The 26,912-nt window shown below is 43.5% G+C and overlaps 1 protein-coding gene across 1 annotated transcript in view; it reads right to left on the reverse strand.

Annotated features, from left to right (window-relative positions):
• SNX25 (sorting nexin 25) overlaps positions 1 to 26,912 on the reverse strand; it is a 189,442-nt gene that overhangs the window by 18,409 nt on the left and 144,121 nt on the right. Inside the window, exons 12-15 of the mRNA XM_083170201.1 lie at positions 25,877 to 26,017; positions 24,653 to 24,766; positions 21,076 to 21,240; positions 18,627 to 18,744 (exon numbers count right to left, since the gene is read on the reverse strand). Coding sequence (XP_083026327.1) covers positions 18,627 to 18,744; positions 21,076 to 21,240; positions 24,653 to 24,766; positions 25,877 to 26,017 — 538 coding nt within the window. The remainder of the gene's footprint in view (positions 1 to 18,626; positions 18,745 to 21,075; positions 21,241 to 24,652; positions 24,767 to 25,876; positions 26,018 to 26,912) is intronic.

The raw sequence follows: 26,912 nt of genomic DNA on the forward strand, positions 1-26,912 counted from the left end.
GGGCGCCAACCAACCAGAGGCAATGAGCCAAAAAAATGTGTTATGGAAAGACAAAGAGCTGATACCATGCAAACAAATGGGCGTGACCTAGCTTCCATAAGGTCACGTCCTTATTTTTAAATGGCTTGTGGCTTAGCTATAAGCAGCACATTTATGCTATCCAAAACCATCTTGTGACACTTCAGCTTCAAACTATTATTTTAAACCAGCAGCCCATTTATTGTATTTATAACACACTGGGCGGGATTCTCTAACAACCAGCGCAGCACATTGCCGGCACTCGCAGAGTTAATAACCGCATATGCAGTAACATATGCGATTATTAACGCCAAGGCGATGGCCGGCGATGTGCAGCAGGTCCCCCCTCCCTCCCTGCACCCTCAGCCGGCTGTGTGACGGCTCCTTTTCCTCCTCCCTGCACCCGGAAGCTGTGCAGGGAGGAGGAGATCACTGGTCCGGGCAGCACAGCAGGAGGCGGAAGGGAGGGCTGTGCGGATTGGCGAGGGGCACGCGGGGGACGCGAAGGGAAGCCCATAGGCTTCCATTGGGTTACGCCACCTAGAACTGGCATAACCCCCCCCCCCCCCCCCGCAGCAAAGCTCCGGCGGTGGGGCTTTGCTGCATATGGAAATGCGCTAAAACCCCCGAAAACTAGGTTTTTACGGCATTTTCAGTTTGGTGAATCTCGCCCCTTGTAACATATTTTAATCTTAGCAGCCCATTTTAGCACTACAAAATGCCAAATGAAACATTACTATTCTTGCGGTTCTCAGTTGCAGCATAAGTCTACAGCTGAATCAGTCCCCACAACTAGTGACAAATAACTTACAAGCCGAGGAAACAAGCATTACCACACCACTGAGGAGCTGAAATTAAGATGGCCACTAACAGAGTTCTCCCTGGCATCTCCTTTTATAATATCATACAAGCAAGAGGGCTAGGTTTGCTAACGTGGGATAGGCAAGCCCAGCTCTCCTGTCTCTCCAGAGAACTCAGCGGTGTGTCAGCATGGCGGGGGGGGCAGCTGGAAGAGTTCAAAGCCTCTGTTAACAGAGACCACAGTGATTGTGAGCTACTCCACTGTGTGCCAGCTCCCGCGGCACTGCAGCTTGTATCTTTTGACTGCACCACATTCAAAGGAGGTGTGCAGGAGCCGCATCTCAATAAGAAAAGAGCAGCAGGTTAGCCACCCCTATCATACAGAATGCAGGCTAACAACGAAGTACTAATGAAAAATAACACTATTGATGTTTTTTTTGCAATTTAAATGTAATAATCAGTAAATTGTGTAGGACATCCACTATATTTAGAACCTTTTATTAACTTTCACATACATATACACACACACACACATATATATATGTAGCGAGTAGTCGGCACTTGCTCTCTGCTGCAGCATGAAGGTGCCCGGAGAGGATAATGTCATATACAGTAGAACATCGGCACTCACTCCTTCCAAAAGAATTTCAAGGCTACCCAGAGGTGCATATTTGCAACGTTTCAGGCTTTTTTATTAAGCCCGTCGTCAGGCAGTACAGATATATATACATACATACACACATATACAGAAAAATAGAGTCGGCACTCTCAATCAATCTCCGAGGGAAATGCCCCGGGTGCCTTCCGAATAGAATTTGCATGTGTAGAAATAAAGAAGTCACTCCAGAGGTCTTGAATACAATATGTATGTGTGTATATGTATATATATATATATATATATATATATATATATATATATATATATATATAAACAACTTTGGTGCCCGGCACAACCACCTTGAATATTTGCTTCGCTGGGTGCCTTTAGCAGAGGAATGTATAGACGGCAGAACGCCACGGCACTCCAGACGGTAAGATAGTGCAAAATCTTCTTTATTGCTGTGCTTCAATAAAGAAGATTTTGCACTATCTTACCGTCTGGAGTGCCGTGGCGTTCTGCCGTATATATATATATATATATATATATATATATATATATATATATATATATATATATATATTCCATTGACAAAAAACCTTACGGTTTCACATGTCCCATTAAGGCTTCTTACACATGATCTGGCATTTCTGAAACCTGTTGTAACTCTTCCACTCAAACGCCAAAAAGCAATGAAATTACGATCATTAAGGCTGACGCCTTAATGGACGTGTTCCTTGCGCAATACAGATATGGTACGCCATCACAGCCTGTGGGTAAGTGCAGATTCAGCACTCTCACAGAGTGAGATTGCTGTCACTCACACAATGGTGGAGCTGCTAATTCACAGATTTGTGTGCTCATTGGAATACACACATGCAGTCTATGCAACTGAAGGTCTGAGCAGTTATGTGGCGCACTCATCCTAATAAGTACCTGCAATCATCTAAAACGGTCTATACCTCTGAGTTGCTATAGTGTTCATTCTAGCACCCGCCATCTTTGAAAACCCATGCAATTCCTCTTCCCTGCCTTGGGTGTCACTGTCTGTTGTAGTGCTTCTAGCACAGTGTGGTCTGTATATCAGCACTGCAAACCAGACCTATGCTAGAAGCACTACAGCAGACAGCAAAACCCCAGACAGGGTAGAGGATCTGCATGGGTTTTCAAAGATGACGGGTGCTAGAATAAACACTATTACTAGAACTATTCCCATGAGGGTCCAACATCTTTCACACTCACTACATATATCCATTTCATTTAGTATTCACATGCAGTTACCAGAAACATAATTGCAAAAACTATAATACTCCCAACTACTATGCATCTACACTTTCTTCTCCTATACGCCTTCATGCTGCTCTGTCTTCCCTGATACCTACTACTGTGTGTATTCCCTCATCTGCATCAATGTGTCTTTTCCCACCTGTGCTGCCCTATTTTTCCACACAGATGCCACCGTTTTCTTCTACCTGTGCCCTGGCTTCCCCTCTATTGGTGATACTCTGTATCCCCCTCCATCCATGCTGCTCTGCCCGCCTCATCCATGACACAGTTTCCTTCTATCTGTACTGCTCTCTCCCCTCTCCATCTGTGCTGCTCTGTTTTCCCTTTATCCCCTTTGCTCCGAACCCCCTCCCCCATCAGTGCTGTCTTTCCTCCAACTGCTCCTCTATTTCCCACCCAATCGCATCACTCTGTCTTGCCTTACCCAATCTGTGCCACTCTTTTCCACCCATCTGCTTTGTTAGTCCCCCATCAGTGCTGCTTAGCCTTCCCACTATCTATGCATTTCTATTCCTCCCCATGCGCACCACACTGCCTCCTCCCCCAATCAACACCACTTTTACCCCATCCTCTCAGCTCTGTTTACTGCTCAGACCTTCAGTTGCATAGACTGCATGTGTGTATTCCAATGAGCACACAAATCTGTGAATTAGCAGCTCCACCATTGTGTGAGTGACAGCAATCTCACTCTGTGAGAGTGCTGAATCTGCACTTACCCACAGGCTGTGATGGCGTACCATATCTGTATTGCGCAAGGAACACGTCCATTAAGGCGTCAGCCTTAATGATCGTAATTTCATTGCTTTTTGGCGTTTGAGTGGAAGAGTTACAACAGGTTTCAGAAATGCCAGATCATGTGTAAGAAGCCTTAATGGGACATGTGAAACCGTAAGGTTTTTTGTCAATGGAATTTCATGGCTTTTTTTCAATTTATTTTTTTGTATTTGAAATTTTAATATATATATATATATATATATATATATAATATATATATATATCCCGACCCTCTCCCCCACATTCACTGTACCATGTATATACAACCCCCCTCCCCCACATTCACCTTGCAATATATAACACCTCATCTCCCCTCCCCCACATTCACTTTATAATCTATAACCAACTCTATGCAATATTAAAATGTTTATAGCACCCCCCCCCCCCCCCCCCTTATTCACCTGATAATGACTATAGCCAGCTCTTTCCCACAAATTTACTTGCCTGGCATCACATATCTGAAAACTTACATTAAATGTGCAGTACTTGTATACTATCATGGCTCCCATCGCATGCTATATGTAGTGGCATGCGATGCGATTTTACCGTTTTGTAAGACTTTTTGATGAAAAATCGCATGCGATCGCATCGCATTCGATGTGATGCGATGCCATTTTTAACAGAAATCATTGACATGTGTCAAAATCATGTTAAATGCACCCCAAATGTAATTTTTCACACTGTACCACCCCCACTATCAACGCCAACCTGAAGCGTGGCGAGCGCAGCAGTACGCGTCCTACGACCTTTTCATACCCCCACTATCCACGTCGGCGTGGAGTTGAGAATAGAAAGTGTGTCAAGCGCAGCGAGCCACCGAGCCCGATGCGTGGTTAAAAATCGCATCGCATCAGATCGCATGCGATCTTTACCTGTGCGATGCCCATTGTGGGAGCCATGATAGTATACAAGTACCAAATGTGCTGCCTGATAAGTTGTTTGTGGTGACTGCACTGCAGGAATCTGGATCAGCAAGGGAGGTTGACTCTTCTGTATCACTGGCATCGGCAGCGTGCCGAGCAGGTGATGGCGCCCACACACAGACCCCGCTGGCGCTGACAGGACTCTTCTCCTGTGTCAGCTTAGCCAGCGGGGTGCAGCGGTGCAGGCAAATGTATGCTGTGCTGTGAAAGGGACAAGCGTGACGTGCGCTGTCAGTCAGGGCATCCCACACTGCCGCGCCAAATCCCGCTGCTGTGCTGCATTTTTAAATGACTGAGCCGGTGGAGGGGTGGGGGAAGGCACTGCGCTGCGCTCCGCACTCCAACTCTAAGCGGAAACGCAGCGGTGGAGGCACCGGAGTGGATGGGGGTATGGGTACTACCAGAGGCGTAACTAGACCTTTCTGGGCCCCATAGCAAAATATAGAATGGGGCCCCCCTTGTTTTTGCAGAATTGCTTACGATCAGTGCACAAAATGGGAATTTAGAAGTGGGGGCGTGGAAATAGGATTCCAACAGCCCCCCTATCATCCTAGCTATCACTTTTACCCCCAACATGCTCTGTGTCTCTCTCCTTTAATTACCCCTATGCAACTTGCTCCCTGCCACCATTTCAGTCCCTTCTTCCCTCTCAACACCTCTGCTTCTCACTGCTTACCCACCTCCCCCTTCACTCCCTACTTACATCTTCCTTTCTAACCCCTAGTCTTATCCTCAGTACTTTTTTTCACCCACTGCAGCTCCTCCTCTTAAATTGGGGTGCAGTGCCAGGACAGACACACACTGCATTACACAATGTACACCCACTGTCACACATGGCATGCACCAGAGGCTGGATGGCCACTGTGGGGGGCAAACACAAGCAAGTGGCCCTGGTCTTTCTTTTAGCACAAATATTATTCTAATATGTGAAAAACGATAAGCAGCACATATACATACATATATACATACATACAGTCGTTCTATTTCTACTAGGCACATGAGGCCTGTCCCTAGTGGTGTCCCTTGCTGGGGAGGTCAGCACAAGATACTAATTTTCAAGCCAGGTCAAAAAATTTTTTTTATCATTATCATTTTTTTAGCATTTATCATTTATCCAAGGCAAATCCAGCGTTCTTCTCACATGACCAGCATATACCCTGACACTCCCACTAAATGGCCGGTTACCCCTCTAGATGTCTACTTCTTGCCAATCATTTTGCGATCGGCCAGCAAAGAGAAAATGTAGCAGTCTTCGTTCGGTAGGCCCCATAATCGCCCGATGTGCGAGTTGGCAGCGGTACGATTTTATCTAAATCAGGCCCATTGTGTAATGAATATGCAGTTTAAGATTTTCCATGAAAAACTGTAGGTTGTAGCTGCATGGGGTACAGCCGAATACACCCCTTGCCTCAGAAAGCCCCCTCTTTCCAGGGCGGCAGCAGCTGTGCGAGTCCTGTAACTACTGCGGGAGGGAAAGGAAAGGAAGTGAGCGCACAAAGGCTGCCTGTCTGTACCCAGTGACAATTTTGGCCGTGTCTCCCCCCTGTTCGGGGCCCGCTAAGCCCTGTCCCTTCACAGAGTCCTCCTAAGCAGCCGAATGGCACATCCGGACACTGACAGCCAGGGTGGCAGGATTATACATGGCAAATGACGACCCACTGGAATTATGCACGACACGACAGCACCCTTGGAATTAGAAGGAACACATGGCTCACCCCTGGACTGATATGGCACAAAGGGCAGCCCTGCACTATTTTTTATTTTTAAATAGCAGCCCTCTTACTAATGGATCCGGTATGTAATCCCGGCGGTCGGGATCCCGGCGTTCAGAATCCCGACGCCGGAATCCCGACAGCCGAAATGCCGACAAGGGGGGGACGTGGATCGCCCCCCCTTGCGGGCTCGCTGCGCTCGCCACGCAGCGGGCCCGGTGCCTCGCTACGCTCGGCACGCTATTTTATTCTCCCTCCAGGGGTGTCGTGGACACCCCAGGAGGGAGAAAGTGTCGGCATTTCGGCGGTCGGGATTCCGGCGTCGGGATTCTGAACGCCGGGATCCCGACCGCCGGGATCTTAACTGCATCCCCTTACTAATGCCCCTAGAGTAGTGTCCCTCATAGTAATAGCCCATTAGTAATGCTCCATTGGTAGTGTCCCCAATAGTGCCTCCACCACACAGTCCTGACAGTGACAGCATATAAATATAATGGACATGGGAGGACTGTTGGTTATTTTATCTCATGCTTGCAGCAGCTTAATGCATTCTTTATATGCTGAGGCATGCATGACATGTGAGCACTTTTCACGTTTGATGAGGGGGATAGGCACCATTTTCTCTCCTGACTCGGCAGCAGGGACTTGGGGAAGCAGTGAAAATTTTTTACTTACAAGAAGACCCCCCTCAATGTAAGAAGCCAGTGGCAGGGCTAGACGCCCGTGACTACAGCCGCCCGTCCACTACTAACAAGTTGTCTCCGGCAGCATGATGAGCCCTCTGAGCAGAACAACAGCAGCCAGTTCCACGCAGTCCTGCTACTTTCCACTTTCCTCTCAGCAGCAGCAGGAGGGAATGCGGGGTGGTACGGCGATCAGCTTGGTCAGCTCAGCCGAACTTCACACTGCTCTGAGTGACATATGTATTTACTGGCAGCGAGCGGAGCTTCTGCACTAGCTCCGCCAGATGCTAGTGCTGAGGCTCCACTCGCTGCCAGTAATAATCATGTCACTCAGATCAGTGTGAAGTGCGGCTGAGCGGACCAAGCTGATCGCCGTACCACCCCGCATTCCCTCCTGCTGCTGCTGAGAGGAGAGTGGAAAGTAGTGTGCCGCATATACCCCCATCCACTCCGGCTGAGCTGACCTAAGTCACCTAACTAATGCTGCATCGTCAGGCAACGTGGGAGGAATGGTACAGACTTGACTACCTGTGTGTGTGTGCGCTACACGCGTTGCACAGCTGGCTGCCCTCTGATATTTGCCCAGGCAGCACCAGCGGGTGACCCATAAGCCACCAATGTAAATACGAGCTGCCCCCTCCTCATCTTGTCACTGCCATTACATGTCCCACATGTCGCGGAGGTTCTGGCCATAGCAGTTCCTACCTAGTGCTTCACAGTCGGCCATCTTGGTACACCGAAGTGAAGCTCTTCACCTTCAGTGTAGTGCTCCCCCTACTGGCGACCGTCTGCGCATGCGCAACAAGTTGACAACTCCTATCTCTATAATGGGGCATGTTTCACTAAATTATAAAAAAACTGTACCTATCTGAAAATCCTCAACCCCAAAAGGCACTCCACTGGGACAATATCTACCTAATAAAACAAACCCCAAGTCTCAATTGTTCCTCTACCCTGAGTTATGCCTTCCCAAAAAAACCCTCATAGACTAACATGGGTGACAAAGTGTCATTTCGCGAGTGTCAGGAAAAAACTGGCAGTTGGAAGTTTAGATCGCTCCCAATTGGTCATTCTTTTATATTTCGCCCTGAAATTTGGCATGCAGCACCGGTTGACGATTCTACGCGTACATGCCAAATTTCAGCTCAGTACGTCCAGTCACTTTTGAGGTGCAGTCCTTCAAACACCATGCCCCCATCCGAAAAGTTCCCTATGGGAAAAATCCGTTCGTTGGATTCAGCCTTAATATAAGGGCACTACCGTGCCCTTATAATATATATATATATATATATATATATATATATATATATATATATATATATATATATATATATATATATATATATATAAATAAATAAATAAATAAATAAAAAGTGGAATGACCGCACTCTCACCCAAAAGGAGACAGCAATGGGGTGCCCAGCAAGGGTACATGCAACAGCATGCCCCAAGAAATAATCAAAAGGAATCCACACCCGGAGGTATGGAAGCAGAGCACTCTCCGAATTCACAGATCAGCCTTGTGATTTTTAAAAAAAAGATAAGTTTTTAATTCCAGCTGGGTCAACACAGCATAAAGAAATCAAAGGTATACAAGCCCCGACGTTTCGGTCCCAACATGGACCTTTATCAAGGAGCCTACAATATACAAAAGATACATACAGTGGGTACATGTTATGCTGAATAAAAAGACATGTACAAGTATGAGAGCCAAAGCATAGTTACGTTTTTCAAGTGAACATCACATAGTCAGCGGCGCAGAAACAGCCTGGGTATGGACAGGGTCAGCCAGCTGATCTGACTGCTCGCCCGGCTATTTATACCAAATGAAAGGGGCTAAGAGCTGGGAGGCGCCACAGACTCAGGTCTGAGTAGTGCTATGGTACTTCCGGTGAAACCGGAAGCCGGCGCTGGAACGCAGCTCTGGAGCGCACAGCTTCCGGGATTTCGCCGGGGCTGTGTGTAACTATGGTTACAAGTTGTTTGAAGCACGGTGTAGTCATGGTAACAAGGGATAGCTGGGCTGGAGCCCGCTAACGTCTATAAAACGGTAGTTATATAACCGTGCATGCGTTTGAAAAAAACGAGGTATAAAGCCTGATCAGGTTAACCGTAAAAAACAGGGAAAGGGAGATGAATGGGGAAAGTGCATTGCGGGCAGTGGTTAAGGTGAATTAATAGAGCCCCAGGCATGGTTATTCACTACGCACTGTGAGGAGTGTTAAAGAGGCAGTGCACGGTTATATAACTACCGTTTTATAGACGTTATCGGGCTCCAGCCCAGCTATCCCTTGTTACCATGACTACACCGTGCTTCAAACAACTTGTAACCATAGTTACGCACAGCCCCGGCGAAATCCCGGAAGCTGTGCGCTCCACAGAGCTGCGTTCCAGCGCCGGCTTCCGGCCGACGCACTTCCGGTTTCACTGGAAGTACCATAGCACTACTCAGACCTGAGTCTGTGGCGCCTCCCAGCTCTTAGCCCCTTTCATTTGGTATAAATAGCCGGACGGGCGGGCAGTCAGATCAGCTGGCTGACCCTGTCCATACCCAGGCTGTTCCTGCGCCGCTGACTATGTGATGTTCACTTAAAAAACGTAACTATGCTTTGGCTCTCATACTTGTACATTTCTTTTTATTCAGCATAACATGTACCCACTGTATGTATCTTTTGTATATTGTAGGCTCCTTGATAAAGGTCCATGTTGGGACCGAAACGTCGGGGCTTGTATACCTTTGATTTCTTTATGCTGTGTTGACCCAGCTGGAATTAAAAACTTATCTTTTTTTAAAAATCACAAGGCTGATCTGTGATTTCGGAGAGTGCTCTGCTTTCATACCTCCGGGTGTGGATTCCTTTTGATTATATATATATATATATATATTGTACAGATTGTGGGTGTACGAGCGCAGGAGTGTCCAATTGTCGGAAAGTCCAGTAAATCACCTGCACCTGAGCAGGGATGGTAGTTACACACAAAGTCTTAGGTAAGACTGCAGCTTCCTTGTCCCATATAATGAATCCCGGGTCCAAGGGATTAGGTGAATCTGGGTAGAACAGGAGAGAAATGGGAAGGAGCGCTTCCTAGTGTATTAAAAGAGTATTTATTGCACAAAAAGGAGATAAAAACTCCAAGGTACATAACAGTAATGCCCGTACCTAAAAAGACAACACTGTGGACTGGTTACCACACGGCTTGATAATGATACATCAGGCAAAACAGCTCACTCGTATGGGCGACCTCCGTGTCCTGGGGAACTCCGAAACGACATACGCTGGCTTGCGTAGCAGAAGCGGGGGAGTCCAGTGGCAGGAGCGACCGTCGGGAGAGCACAGCTGGTGGAGCAAGGTAGGCCACGCCCTTACGCGTTTCGTCACTGGGACTTCGTCAGAGGGCGTGGCTACTACCTGCTCAGACCAGCATTAAATACACACCATCTGTCAATCAATCAGAGGGGCCGGGCACTGTGGCTTAAAGTGATACACATCATACCACCATTAAAAATATATATTTATATAAAAGAAACAAATAGCTAACGACAATAAAGAAAAGAAGTATAATATAAAATTTTAAGGTGCATCACCAGTAGGTACCTAACTGGCACCCTGCTGGAATGCCGGCACCATATATGATATGTCAAGAAAAAGTTGACATCTGCACCGAACATATGTCGATACTCCGTGTCAACATATTTTTAGTCAACATATTTTTAAAAATTTTCAAGGCCAAAACGGGGCGGCAGGGATCTTAGACTACCATAGTCCGCCGGGACCTTAGTATAAATACAGGTTTGACCAGTAAAAAAAAAAAAAAAAAAAAAAAAAAAAAAAATGTATTTAGTAATTATTTTAAAAAACACTAAATACATTAAAAATATTCCCACTATTCTCTATATAAAAAGAGGGGGGGGGGGACCATCCAATTGATTGACAGATGTTTACAGATTACATCACAACCAAGACATAAAAATATTCATGGTTACCAGAAAACTGAAGTGCTAATACATACTAGATAAAAAAACAGTACATAGCAAATACATGGCAAGTACATAATTCATATATATTCATTTTAAAAAACAAAGCTAACAAGAATTAGAGCTGATATTGCAGACAAATACATTAAAAGAGTATCGCAAGCAGAGTGGGAGCCAATGATGGTAACAAATAAGGGAAAGGGTTCAGTTGATAAACGGAGTAATTTCATAGCCTTCATTAAGACCTGAAGGGACAAGAGTGTTAAGAGTTAATATCCAGAATGTTTCACGTTTAATCAAAAACTTGTCAAGATCACCTCCTCTTTTTGACATTTGCACCTTCTCAATCCCTTTTGCACGCAGACTGGAAGGGTCACAACCATGACATTCCTTGAAGTGTCGTGGGACACTATGGTTAGTCACACCGTCCTTAATGTTACGGATGTGTTCCAAAAGACGCGTTTTTAAACATCTTTTGGTTTTACCAATATACCTTAGACCACATCCACACTGCAATAGGTAAACGACATAAGTGGAATTGCAATTCATAAATCCTTTAATCTTATGCTCAGAGTCCCAAATGTTGGAGCCTTTGTCTATAAAGGGACAAACCTTGCAGTGATTGCAAGGATAACAACCCTTAATCGAGAGAAAGGTGTCACTAGTGGGTTGATTGGGGATGACATCTAACTGGCTTTTGGACACCATTGCCTTTATGGTTTTTGCCCGTCTATATACAATCTTAGGGGCCGGTGGTAGGTGTCCGGCTAGGATGGGGTCGAGTTGCAATACATGCCAGTGTTTCTTGAAAATTCTATTGATGTCTCTTTCACAGGTATTATACTGTGTAATAAACATCACATCTTTCTGCTTGTCCACAGAGGCTGCAGGGGTGGTATTGGCCCTCTCATTCTTAGTTGTGAGTAAATTCTTTCTATCAAGGTCACGGGCTCTGCACAGTGCGTTGAGAACAATACTTTCGGGGTACCCCTTTTCCTTGAATCTATCAATGTATGTTAGAGCTTGTGTCTCAAAGGTCTGAGCATTCGAACAATTCCTCCTAAGTCTTAAAAATTGCGAGAAGGGGATATTGTCCTTCCAGGGGCCAAAGTGACAGCTACGATAATCTAAGTAGCTATTTGAATCTACTGCCTTAAAATAAGTGCAAGTCTCAATGAAATCACACTCTGGAAAGTTCTCCGCACTCAGGGCTAAATCCAGATACTCAATTTTGTATTTTTGAAAGTTAGACGTGAACTTCAGATTATAATCATTCACGTTAAGTGTTGACATGAACTCATTGAAACAGGTCTCATCTCCTTTCCACAGTATAACAATATCGTCGATGTAACGTTTTACAAGTACGATATGCTCGTTTTGCAGACCTGTGAGACAGCTGGTTTCCCATTCGGCCATGTATATATTTGCTAGGCTAGGCGCACAAATGGTACCCATCGCTGTCCCACAGGTCTGCAGGAACCACTCCCCCAGGAACTCAAAATAGTTGTGCTTGAGCACAACTATTTTGAGTTCCTGGGGGAGTGGTTCCTGCAGACCTGTGGGACAGCGATGGGTACCATTTGTGCGCCTAGCCTAGCAAATATATACATGGCCGAATGGGAAACCAGCTGTCTCACAGGTCTGCAAAACGAGCATATCGTACTTGTAAAACGTTACATCGACGATATTGTTATACTGTGGAAAGGAGATGAGACCTGTTTCAATGAGTTCATGTCAACACTTAACGTGAATGATTATAATCTGAAGTTCACGTCTAACTTTCAAAAATACAAAATTGAGTATCTGGATTTAGCCCTGAGTGCGGAGAACTTTCCAGAGTGTGATTTCATTGAGACTTGCACTTATTTTAAGGCAGTAGATTCAAATAGCTACTTAGATTATCGTAGCTGTCACTTTGGCCCCTGGAAGGACAATATCCCCTTCTCGCAATTTTTAAGACTTAGGAGGAATTGTTCGAATGCTCAGACCTTTGAGACACAAGCTCTAACATACATTGATAGATTCAAGGAAAAGGGGTACCCCGAAAGTATTGTTCTCAACGCACTGTGCAGAGCCCGTGACCTTGATAGAAAGAATTTACTCACAACTAAGAATGAGAGGGCCAATACCACCCCTGCAGCCTCTGTGGACAAGCAGAATGATGTGATGTTTATTACACAGTATAATACCTGTGAAAGAGACATCAATAGAATTTTCAAGAAACACTGGCATGTATTGCAACTCGACCCCATCCTAGCCGGACACCTACCACCGGCCCCTAAGATTGTATATAGACGGGCAAAAACCATAAAGGCAATGGTGTCCAAAAGCCAGTTAGATGTCATCCCCAATCAACCCACTAGTGACACCTTTCTCTCGATTAAGGGTTGTTATCCTTGCAATCACTGCAAGGTTTGTCCCTTTATAGACAAAGGCTCCAACATTTGGGACTCTGAGCATAAGATTAAAGGATTTATGAATTGCAATTCCACTTATGTCGTTTACCTATTGCAGTGTGGATGTGGTCTAAGGTATATTGGTAAAACCAAAAGATGTTTAAAAACGCGTCTTTTGGAACACATCCGTAACATTAAGCACGGTGTGACTAACCATAGTGTCCCACGACACTTCAAGGAATGTCATGGTTGTGACCCTTCCAGTCTGCGTGCAAAAGGGATTGAGAAGGTGCAAATGTCAAAAAGAGGAGGTGATCTTGACAAGTTTTTGATTAAACGTGAAACATTCTGGATATTAACTCTTAACACTCTTGTCCCTTCAGGTCTTAATGAAGGCTATGAAATTACTCCGTTTATCAACTGAACCCTTTCCCTTATTTGTTACCATCATTGGCTCCCACTCTGCTTGCGATACTCTTTTAATGTATTTGTCTGCAATATCAGCTCTAATTCTTGTTAGCTTTGTTTTTTAAAATGAATATATATGAATTATGTACTTGCCATGTATTTGCTATGTACTGTTTTTTTATCTAGTATGTATTAGCACTTCAGTTTTCTGGTAACCATGAATATTTTTATGTCTTGGTTGTGATGTAATCTGTAAACATCTGTCAATCAATTGGATGGTCCCCCCCCCCCTCTTTTTATATAGAGAATAGTGGGAATATTTTTAATGTATTTAGTGTTTTTTAAAATAATTACTAAATAAATTTTTTTTTTTTTTTTTTTTTTTTTACTGGTCAAACCTGTATTTATACTAAGGTCCCGGCGGACTATGGTAGTCTAAGATCCCTGCCGCCCCGTTTTGGCCTTGAAAATTTTTAAAAATATGTTGACTAAAAATATGTTGACACGGAGTATCGACATATGTTCGGTGCAGATGTCAACTTTTTCTTGACATATCATATATGGTGCCGGCATTCCAGCAGGGTGCCAGTTAGGTACCTACTGGTGATGCACCTTAAAATTTTATATTATACTTCTTTTCTTTATTGTCGTTAGCTATTTGTTTCTTTTATATAAATATATATTTTTAATGGTGGTATGATGTGTATCACTTTAAGCCACAGTGCCCGGCCCCTCTGATTGATTGACAGATGGTGTGTATTTAATGCTGGTCTGAGCAGGTAGTAGCCACGCCCTCTGACGAAGTCCCAGTGACGAAACGCGTAAGGGCGTGGCCTACCTTGCTCCACCAGCTGTGCTCTCCCGACGGTCGCTCCTGCCACTGGACTCCCCCGCTTCTGCTACGCAAGCCAGCGTATGTCGTTTCGGAGTTCCCCAGGACACGGAGGTCGCCCATACGAGTGAGCTGTTTTGCCTGATGTATCATTATCAAGCCGTGTGGTAACCAGTCCACAGTGTTGTCTTTTTAGGTACGGGCATTACTGTTATGTACCTTGGAGTTTTTATCTCCTTTTTGTGCAATAAATACTCTTTTAATACACTAGGAAGCGCTCCTTCCCATTTCTCTCCTGTTCTACCCATATATATATATATATATATATATATATATATATATATATATATATATATATATTATATATATATATATATTATATATATATATATATATATAAATATATATATATATAAATATATATATATATCTCAAATTTATAGCCTCATATAAATAAAAGACAATATAGTTTGTATTACATAGTAATAAATGGTACTTATGTAATATCTGGGCTCCCATTTTTCTTATGAGACCGCGTCCCCTCGCCATGCTTCGGGCACGGTGGCTCGCTGCACTCGCCACACTATATAAAATCAACTCCATGCGTAGTTGGATAGTAGGGGTATGAAAAAATGGGGTGCATTTAACATGGGAGCCCAGATAATACATAAGTACCTAATAAATAAATCAAAATGCATAACCATTCATGTTTCCCAGATGTCCTCCTCTATTACAACAGAAAAATGACACCACTTGGGGAACTTTTACATTGTATGTATCCTGGCATACACTCAATTAGTTAAGTGATATCATTCAGGTGCATGAAAGGGAGCTTATTCATATATTTGCAAATATATGTAACCAAGCTCTCTGAATGCTTTTATCATGTGGTATTGAATTCTGGTTACTGATCTCATTCAGTGTGCTGAGGGAAACCATGTATTTTTTACTCATTTTTAAAATGTTTCTACTAGCAATATATACATCTGTACATTCAGTAGAATATCGTGATGACCTGTACAGATATTGATACTAATTATTATGCTTTAAAAATTATATTAATTGCTTTGATTAATGTTCGAAGTGGCTGGAACATGAAATACATGTTCACTTCATTAAACTTTTTCCTTTACTTCCTTCAAGCCCCATATTATGCTAACAAGGTTTGGACGTCAGTACCAGCTGGTGATTGGAGCAACCCTCTGTACAATCTTCTACTGAGACCTCCTCCATCTCAAGGAACAATTTCTCTTTATTATGGGTTTTAAGGACTCTTCTAGTTCAGACCGGTATCTCTGAATGGCCGGACGCCTTCCCTCTTTGTTAATGGAACAGTTCTTAAAATGCTACCGTACTCTATGGTCGCTTTCCCTGCTGACAAATATACCAAGATTTTTCTTAAAATATTTTACCATTCTTATATCTCCCCTCACCAAGGATTCATTATGGTTATTTTGAATAGATCTTATTATACCATTACCAATGGCAGTGGTTCACAAACGGTGTGTCATGGCACCCTGGGGTGCCTTGTGGTACATGCAGGGGTGCCATGGGTTGATGGTCCTTGAACAATTCATATTTTTGACCCATGTAATAAGAAGATCCAGTGCTTATGGCTTCTAATCATAAAATGTGGATAAACCAAAGTAAATCCTGCCCTCCACTACATAACCTAACCTAAGGATTATACATAAACACAATTTGAATAATTTCATATTTTTTTTTTAAATTCTCAATAAAATACTTTTGATACACTCTGATACACTCTGGTGCCAGGACTCAAAAAGGTTTGTGAACTACTGGACTATAGGTTTGTCCTTTTATTAGACATTTTTGGTTATCTACCACTAGATATGCATCTATCCAATTAGTTTCGTTTGCTCCCAACTCCTAAATAAGTATTTTTTTGTCATTCTGCTATCTGGTATTAGAATCTCAAAGGATGTCAAGAAACCTTTGCCCCATCTCTTCGGATGCCCCTAAGAGTATTTTGTATTTATGAATCCACCCTCTATGGAGCGATTTAAGGAAAAACTTATTTTTGTTTCATATTCAATGGTTAGACGTATCTATCCAGAAGGAAACTCGAAACAAAAATTTATTTGCTATGTGGGAAAGTTCTATTGATATTCTTAACAATTAGAGAATCTATACAGCACCAACTTGTTTTGCTGTACCTGGATTCTATACTTTTGTCCATTACTTTTTTTAATGTGTGATTATATTTTCTGTACTGTGCTTATGATTTAATAAATAGAAAATAAATAAAAAAGCATTAGCATTACTGCCTCACAGCTCTGAGGTCATGGTTTCCATTCCCACCATGGCCCTAACTGTGCGGAGTTTGTATATTCTCCCCGTGCTTCCTCCAGGTACTCCGGTTGCCTCCCACAATACTAAAATACTGGTAGATTAATTGTCTTCCAATAAATTAACCCTAGAATGTCTGTGTGTGTGCATGTACATGTGGTAGGGAATACAGATTGTAACTGGGGCAGGGACTGATGTGAATGTTCAAATATTCTCTGTAAAGTGCTGCGAAATAGGTGTGCTGTATAAAACTATTAATAGATAGATTTATAAACATAGGTAGATTTAGAAGTATAGATATATAAATAAATATATAGCTAGATAGATAAATATATAGATATAGAGAGATCGATCGATAGAGAGATCGATCGATAGAGAGATCGATCTATCGATCGATATAGAATTGGCATGGAAGTCCGACTTCCATAGCCAGGAGTTGGATTCCCAAAATGTTTTTTTTTAATCTGGGTTTGTGCAGTTTTACAGAGTGTAATCCAATACTGTATTCTGTTTCTAGTAATGGTGAAAACATATACATAACGTTCTGTATTACTTCAAAAGGTGAATTGTATTTTACTTGTTCTTATTTTACTATTAGGTTTAAAAAAACTTGAACAACAAATACGCAAAACAGAAACAATATACGATGTCGAAGCTTTACCAATAGTACAGTGGACCATAAGAGCAATGATTAGGCTGCCACGGTTACTATTAGATCAATCCTTTAACGTGAGAAGTACTGCTGCAAGTCATGAATACCTATTACTGATACACTCTCTCAGTTACTACAAATACGCACTGTATTACTGCACCATTAAAGTTATTAATAATACAATGGAAGAGATTCAAAGATTCAATTAGAAGCACATTGTCAGCCTAGTTCTCGGAAATTGGTGGAAAGAATTGGAAAACTCCCCACATGGCAAGATACAATGTGATATTCACAAGGACCATAAAGACCTAAATGATCCAACTAGAAGTATAGTGTCATCATTGTGATGGTCATACTGCTCATGGAGATCCGGAAAACAGTAATTGGATTTGTCTGACATACAGATGATACAAAGAGAACTTAATTAACTAGCATCAGAGAACTACTAATGAGCAGGCAGTGTAGTAATTAGCTGTAACATCACATTAGCTGCTAATAAGAAAAGAGCCATAACATATACAGTAAACATGCCGAGCGTCTGTCCCCAGTACATATATTATACAAACCATTGGGTCTGTTTGTGATCAACAAATACTGGTTGCGGTTGTTAGGTAGACAGCAATGAGTCGACAGTCAAAAGATTGACATGCGATAGGTAGCAATTGACAAAAGGTCGGCACATCTAATGGGTCGAGATGAGTTTTCAGGATTTTTTCACTCAGATAACTTGTTCATAGGGCTCCCTTTGACTACAAATCAAGATCAGCACGCCAAGCGAAGCGAGCCATGCAATTGGTGGTCTATGTTGACAGACACCAAAAACTGTCAACCTTGTAATGTGTCGACCGTTTCCATGGCGACATTTTGTTTCTGAGAACCTTTTGACCGAATGGTCTACATCCATTAGCTACACAGAGCTAGGACTAGCACAGAATGTGCATCCTCTAACTGCCTGGGCCAGGAATATGCAGCCTGGCTGTCTCATGAGCACATGTATCTCCAGCACCAGCTAGGATTGTATTCTGTTACCTTACACAGGTAGTGTTTCCCAACTATTTTTAATGGCACAAGCTCTACAGCAGACAACGACACCCCAGGCAGGGAAGAGGAACTGCATGGGCTTTCAAAGTTGGCGGGTGCTAGAATGAACACTATATACTTATTAATGCACTGACGAACAATGGGTGTGGGTACAAAAGTGTGACATATGACAGGCCATACAGGGTTAAAGGTCATTTACTAAACCTATAGCTCACTTCCCCGCAGCTCGAATATCTCCACAATCAGCATGAAGCACGGCTCAGCCAAGGCATCTTTTTTCCCATCCACATCATCCCCATAGTCAGATAAGTCACAGTCTTCCTCTGCTTCATCCTGCAGGCAAAAAACATAATACAGACCACTAGAGGACAGAAGTCTCAGTGCAGTACTACAGAAATACCGACCACTAGAGGACAGTAGTCCTAGTGCAGTACTACAGAAATATCGACAACTAGAGGACAGTAGTCCCAGTGCAGTACTACAGAAATATCGACCACTAGAGGACAGTAGTCTCAGTGCAGTACTACAGAAATACCGACCACTAGAGGACAGTAGTCCCAGTGCAGTACTACAGAAATACAGACCACTAGAGGACAGTAGTCTCAGTGCAGTACTACAGAAATACCGACCACTAGAGGACAGTAGTCCCAGTGCAGTACTACAGAAATACCGACCACTAGAGGACAATAGTCCTAGTGCAGTACTACAGAAATATCGACCACTAGAGGACAGTGCAGTACTACAGAAATACCGACCACTAGAGGACAGTAGTCCCAGTGCAGTACTACAGAAATACCGACCACTAGAGGACAGTAGTCTCAGTGCAGTAACTACAGAAATACCAACCACTAGAGGACAGTAGTCCCAGTGCAGTACTACAGAAATACCGACCACTAGAGGACAGTAGTCCCAGTGCAGTACTACAGAAATACCGACCACTAGAGGACAGTAGTCCCAGTGCAGTACTACAGAAATACCGACCACTAGAGGACAGTAGTCCCAGTGCAGTACTACAGAAATACCGACCACTAGAGGACAGTAGTCTTATATAGGGTACACATGGTGAGATAAATATGTACAAGTTTTATTTCAACCTTGAGGGAGTAACTGACGCAGCCAGGAGCTCGACAGTATCTGCCGAAAAGGTTATCTGCACAAGGTATTATTGTACAAACGTGGCACACAGTGGGGCAGATTTATTAAGCAGATAACAAGAGATAAATGCAAGGGTGATAAAGAGAGATAAACAGCCAGCCAATCACCTGCTAACTGCCATGTTACAGGCTGTGGGGAGTATTCAATGATTTTTTTTCTCCTGTTTAGGATTCGCTGCACATTCGCAGGGTTCCGGAGGGCTGCAGCATTCGCTGCCAGCCCTCCCTGTCACACTATTCAATGCAGCAGGTGCTCCCTGCCCCTGCGGCGAGCCAGGGGACGGAGGCAGGCAGGGAGATGTAAGCCTCCCTGCCTGCCCCAGAATTTTTGTTCGGGAGAAGGAGGACTTAAGGGGACACAGGCAGAGGAAGCTGCCCCCCCCCCCTGATAGCTGGCAGGGGACAGGGGTAGGGAGCCGCTCCACTGGTCCCGCTCGTAAGAAGCCGGGACCAGTTTGCAGTGAATATATGAATATCTAATGAGCGGCTCTCTGCTGGCGAATGTGGAAAAAAAAATATATAATAATGTACTTCAAAGCACATGGATAAAAATAGCATGCCCCTTCACAGAAAATCTGATTTCTTTGACACCAAAAAAAAACCCCACTTTATTTTAAAAGATCACTTTCCAGTTCACCTTAAAAAGATGTCGAATGCAAAATAGTGAATCATGGCAAAAATCAGAGAGAAAGCAATTTGCCAACCTAGCATTGAATACACTCTCGGCGAATCCCAGTGAAAACCCCATTGAAATACACCAGCGAATTGAGGCGAGCATGAAACGGAGAACTGGCCGGCATTCACTGTTCGCTTTCGGCGAACAGTGAACATTAAATAGGGTGAATCACATTTTCAGTGAAAAAGATTCACTGCAAGGAGTGAAAACAGCCCGATTCGCCGAAAAAAACGGTGAATCGGGAGCACTGCATACTGGCCTGTGTTTGAAAAAAGTCAGTTAGGAGCTGATTGGCTGGACGTTTTTCTCTATTTATCACCCTTGAATTTATCTCTTGTTAAGGCTTAATACATCTGCCCCAGTGTATTGTATTTAAAAGTAAAAAAAAACATATATGCCAATTCTGAAACATTTATTATTTACACAGAGGCAGAGGGCAACACTATCCCAAATTATAAATGGTGTACTATTTATTGCACTTTCAGGAGCTGTGACAAAAAGTCCACCATAAAAAAGTCGAATTGGGCGTACAAATTGAGAAAACTCATTAATTACACAGTATCAGCAAGTTTCCTTGAGGTAATACCTGATTTTAAGCACAGGGAAAAGGCTATTCATTTAAAAATGTTGTGTTTATAAAAAGTGGAGGGAGGGAAATTACAATTGCGTTTAGTTTCCTTCCTTGCTTCTTGAGTAACAAGATTAATGGGTATAAAGGAATTTCTGAAAACACATACACAGAAATGGGGTAACACTCTGACTGTAACCTATGCATCATTATGATAGAGAGTCACATACAAGAAAGTACACACTATAGCAGCAGGCAGCACAAACCTCTTGGTGGGAAAAGAAATCTCCAGGAAGTCTTTCCAAAAATGAGGAGAGTGAGAAGGAAGATTTTTTGCCCTGGACATCAATGACTTTGAGATGAGCAGGAGATGGGCTCAGAAAGGCATAAAGAACCTCACTCTGATACAGTCTTTCATCAGACAGCAGCTTCTATGAGACAAACATGCATGTCAGCAAACAGGAAACAGACGCTATACAGAACAATGGTGACTTCTGCTGTGCAAATGGCTGCTAATCACAATGGTTTTCCCCATGGTGCAGCGGTTACACAACACTTGGTACTTGTTTCCTAGCACGGCGCCACCGATTTTAATTGTATGCAATCGGGTTGCAAAAATCGGGTCAACCAAATTGCATGCGATGCGACTGACTTGACTAACCCGATTTTTTACATTGGAACCAATGTTAAATGGTCCCCGAGACCCGATTTTACATTGGCCCCAATGTTAAATGCCCCCCAGACCCCATTTTTCATTGTATGCCCCCCCCCCCATTGTTAATGCCACAATCCACGTGAAACCGAAGCGTGGCGAGCGCAGCAAGCCCGCGTGGGGCGGCGGTACGCGTCCTCCGACCTTTTCATACCCCCACTATCCACGTCGGCGTGGAGATGATTTTATATAGTGTGGCGAGCGCAGCGAGCCTCGCAAGGGGACCTGCATTACTTCAGACGTATTACGCGTCCGCTCGCCACGCTTCGGGATCAGTATATAAAATCAACTCCATGCCGACGTGGATAGTGGGGGTATGAAAAGGTTGGAGGACGCGTACCGCCGCCCCTCGCGGGCTCGCCACGCTTCGGGTTGGCGTTAACAATGGGGGGGCATTTGACATACAAATTACCCATCTGGGTGGCTATACAATGAAAAATCGGGTATGGGGGCCATTTAACATTGGTTCCTATGTAAAATCGGGTCCATCGCATTGGTCACATCGCATGCCATTATAATGGCATGCGATGGACCCGATTTTAAACGGCCATTTAACATTACATACAATGAAAAATCGAGTCGGTCGCATCGCATGCCATTATAATGGCATGCGATGTACCCGATTTTTACATTGTCAGGAAAGCTGTTAAAAAGCCTGAAATCGGGTCAGTCGGGTCCCATCGCATACCTTAAGTTAAGGTATGCGATGGGACCCGACGGGCGCCGTGCTAGGAAACAAGTACCCAACACTTTTTTTATTTTTATTTTTTAATGTTTAAATGTTTTTATTAAAACACCATTCAATACATCAGAATTCAGAAATACGGTTCTGAAATTTCAGACAGCATATAATCCAAGATTACAGAAATATTATTCTTGAGGATAAACAGGGCATTTTAAATCAATAAAGATGTTATATAGATAATACAAGTACCCAACACTTTTATTAATATAAAATCATCTTATACATCAAGGTAAATACTGTAAATGCTCTAAATCTTATTTTAATTTTTTTGTTAGATCACAGTCTCAACCAAGGGGTGATCTGCAAGAAGTGCAGGTGGAGTGGTTCCCAAGCCGTTGCTTAGTACAGGGTTATGAAGATGTGATCTCATACCCCATGTTAAAATCTGTTAAACAAATGAGGCAGGTGTCCCCATAATGAAAGTTGGAAGCTATATCTGCAGATCAATTGACGAATAATTAACCAATGTGTACCCCAGCTTTAAGGTCCAAGATTTAAGTATATCCATGCTTGGACACATGTGAATTAATTAGTACATAAGTCAATTTGATTTAACCATCTGTGCAAAGTCTTGGATATACTTAAAAGCAGGACCGTTAGGGGGCTTCAAGCACCGCATTTGGAAACTTCTGCCATATATAATATCTGCCCCCATCTCTCTCTTCTCCATGGCTATCAGCAGGCGTTGGTGCTTCCCTAGTGCTCTCATTTGCTTTTCTCTCTGTGAGGTCTCTCTACTATCTATGGGGGTACTCAATCTGGGATTCCGACTGTTGAAACATCCAGACTGTTAGAATCTGTATGATTTCGCCAGCTTCTGATATGATCCCACCAGTCGGTATTCAATGTCCTGAACGTCTGTGGATCAGCGAAAATGACACTATTTTGTTGAAAAACAGGACAATTTCTGACAATCGGGAGGCGAGTCTGTAGCAGGCATGTGCCGTCCGGAATTGAATACTGAACTGCTGATATTTCCACTGTTTGATTTATCGGCGGAGATGTAAGACCCTCATTTGGTTATCAGAAGGTGTTGGTGCTGTCCTTGTGCCCTTGCTTCTCTCTCTATGGGGCAGATGGATTATGCCTGGTGAAGTGATAAAGTGGAAGGTGATTACACAGTAGCCAGTCAGCTCCTGTCATTTTTCAAATCCAGCCTGTAGCTTGGTAGTTGGCAACTGATTGACTGCTGTGTTATCACCAACCTTTATCACTTCACCAGGCTTAATACATCTACCCTTCTTACTTACGACTGTAAACCATTTTTGCCCACAACTTCTGCTTTGAAGACCACCTCATTTCTGTAGTTTTTGAAAGAAGCTCTTCACTGTGATAAATGTTATTCTACTCAAGATTTATTTTTATTTATTTATTAACAGTTTCTTATGTATCGCACACATTCCGCAGCGCTGTACAGAGTATAGTTGAACATTCACATCAGTCCCTGCCCCAGTGGAGTTTACAATCTATATTCCCTAACTAGATATACACACACACAGACATTCTAGGGTTAATTTGTTGGGAGCCAATTAGTCTACAAGTATATTTTTTGGAATGTGGGAGGAAACCGGAGTACCAGGAGGAAATTATTGCATATGCTCTAACATATGCGATAATTATGGCAAAGGACAGCTCTTGCGTTAAGAGCTGTCCTTTGCGGTGAGTCAGCGGGACCCATCGGGACCCGGCAGATCCCCCCTCCCTCCCTTACCTGGGGCCGCTGCTGCGCCGGGCTCGCCTCCTCCCTGCACCCGGAAGAGGATCATAGTGCAGGGATGAGGAGGTCACTATGCTGCCTGGACGAGGAGGAGCACTATGCTGCCTGGACACAGGGGCGGGGGGGTGGATGCAGGATGGCCGTGGATCGTGGTAGAAGCCCATAGGCTTCTATGAGGCATCGCCAGATTTTTCTGGCGATGCCCTCCGTCGCGATGACCTGGCGGGGGATGCTAAGAGCATCCCAAAATGCGGTAAAAACCCCGATAACTGAGTTTTTACCGCATTTTTAGTTTAGAGAATCTCCCCCAGAGTCTGTAAACTGAGCAGAACAGAACTTGCAGCTGCCACATTGTAGCACTGTATGGACAGATCCAGAGACTCAGTTGCACGGACATTCAAGTGTCATCAAATTAATCAGCACAGTCTGCTTGTCGCACTGCCATTAAGAAGCATTTTTACCTCCCCCACAAAAAAAGACACCTGACACTAGTAAATTCTCATGCAATACACTGTGCCAAGAGGGACTCTCTGGTGTGACTGCAGCAAAGATGTATGGGGACACATATTTGCAATTGCATTGTGAAAAAAACAATTACTTGTGGTGGTGAAAACACTATGTGATGTGCAATGGGAGGTGAGAGCACTACTAGGGGTAATAAACACGTACCTGCAGGAAATTATTTAATAGGATTTTTGACTTCTCCAGGAATTTCTGATCCACAGACTTGAAGGGCAGCTTACTGACAGAAGGCAACTGTACTTTCTTCAGAGAAGGGAAACACTGGGAGGTTACATAAGAGACAGTGTCAGTTATTTCCAGTGTGAAACATTTACAGAAATATGACCCCTAAATAGGGGAGCGCTGCAATAGATATTTCATGTCGCTGTCACCATTAAAGTGCTGCAGATGTCATTGTACTGCAACTTAATCCTGATCTGCAATAATAAACTGCAGTAGTGGGTAGGAACATAGGGGCAGATTTATTAAGCTCGGTGAAGTGATAAAGTGTCTGTTTTTTTCAGGCTTGGTTTGAAAAATTACAGGTAGGAGCTGATTGGCTGGTGATAAAAACCAGACACTTTATCACTTCACTGAGCTTAATAAATCTACCCCTGAGTAACATGCTGGTCCGATCCACTGTATAAGGCAGGGATGGGCAACCTTTGGCCCTTTAGCTGAGAGTGAGAGTCGGGATTCTGACAGTCATTACTCCGGCGTCGTAATCCCGACTGCTCCCTTGTGAGGGTCCACGACCCCCATAGAGGGAGAATAAAATAGGTGGCGAGCGCAGCTCGCCACCGTGCCCGCAGCGCGGCGAGTGCAGCGAGCCCACAAGGGGCTTCATTGCGCCCCTCCCCGCTGTGCAGTCGGGATTCCGACGTCAGAGAAACGACTATCGGAATCCCGACTGTCGGTGTGTCATACCACACCCGTGAGAGTTATATCAGAGTGGAGAAAAGGACAAGTGGAAAAGTGAGCTTATACAGAGGTGTCCTCAAACACGCTATAGCGCTCACGCGGCATATGGTGCAAGATGCGAGTGGCTGGGAAATTACAATGGGGAGTACATTTTGTTGTCTTAGTTTAAAAAAAGTTTGCCACTTACATTTGTTTTATTTATGGAAGACGACATATTCTGAGTGACAAAGATGTCATTTCCCGGCAGAGTCGCCAGAGACCTGATACACAGAGTGCCTATTGCAGCAATTAGAGCTGCAGGATTCGGGCACATCTGCAGCTAGCATTATATACATTCTATACAATGATCGGTAGAAGATGACCGATTACTATTGGAAATTTCTCCACTCTTTATAGAAGCTTTGCTATGTCCCCCCAATAATGTAATACTGTATATACTCTAGCACCATCACCCACATTGCTCATACTCACCTCACTGAGTTTCCGGTGCAAATTCTGAAATTCACTTAACTTCCTTAGTACAGTCCAGTTCTTATTATCTGAATCGCCAGAGTCCGGCAAACTCACAAGTACAAAATACAGCGGCATCTGTTCCCCATTCTCCTCAGACACCTGCAAGAAACACAAATATCACTTCTGTGTGATGTTCTCCCGAGGCCAAGCTACAGTATAGATTCAATGGTTTCACAGAAAGTAGGGAAATGTCCGGAAATATTGAAAATCTGGACAGAGAAGGTTATATTAATATCTACAGTATATAGATATAAATATCTATCAATGTGCCAGCATCTGTCAGTGTGCCAGCATGTGTGTCCATATGTAAACATCTTTCAGTGTGTCAGCGTCCGTCTGCTTATCAAAATCTGCGTGTCACTTTCAGCGGGTTGGGATTATTAGGTCAACACCATTAGGTCGACATGTGAAAAGGTCGACATGGTTATAAGTCGAAAGGTCATTACTTCGACAGGATGTTAGTTCGACAGGTCATTAGTTCGACAAGGGGCTTAGTTGCGCTCACCATGCTGTCTGGGTCCAGCCAGTCGGGATCCCAACAGTCGGACCCCTATACCACACCCGGATTGCTTGACTCGGTTACTTCAATTGGGTGCTTGCACACTGCACAATACCCTGTGGTGCTGTACATTCACGTGAAACAACACAGGACATTGCTGGCGGTATTAAGAAAAATAGTTGTATACCAAGACTGCAGATGATAAAACAATATTACTAAGGAATAAATTGGTTCTAAAACTTAAAACAATTTCTTAATACATAGAAGGAAAGGTGATTATATTTAGGATAATTCTATATGGTTGTTCTATAGGATTTCATGGTTCCGATCAGAGGATTATGATGGATTTTTTTCGGTACCTCAGCAGATCGCGGAAAAAAATCCTTAATAAGTGACAGCGTTGTGCTGACTTCATGGCTAATTGGATAACGTCAGACAATTAGCCTGCAGTAAATTCCTCTTTGGTTGGAATTAGTATTTTATCAGCTGCTTATT

The sequence above is a fragment of the Crinia signifera genome, chromosome 1 (genome assembly GCF_055691185.1).
Source record: "Crinia signifera chromosome 1, ASM5569118v1, whole genome shotgun sequence".
NCBI classification, from domain to species: Eukaryota; Metazoa; Chordata; class Amphibia; order Anura; family Myobatrachidae; genus Crinia; species Crinia signifera.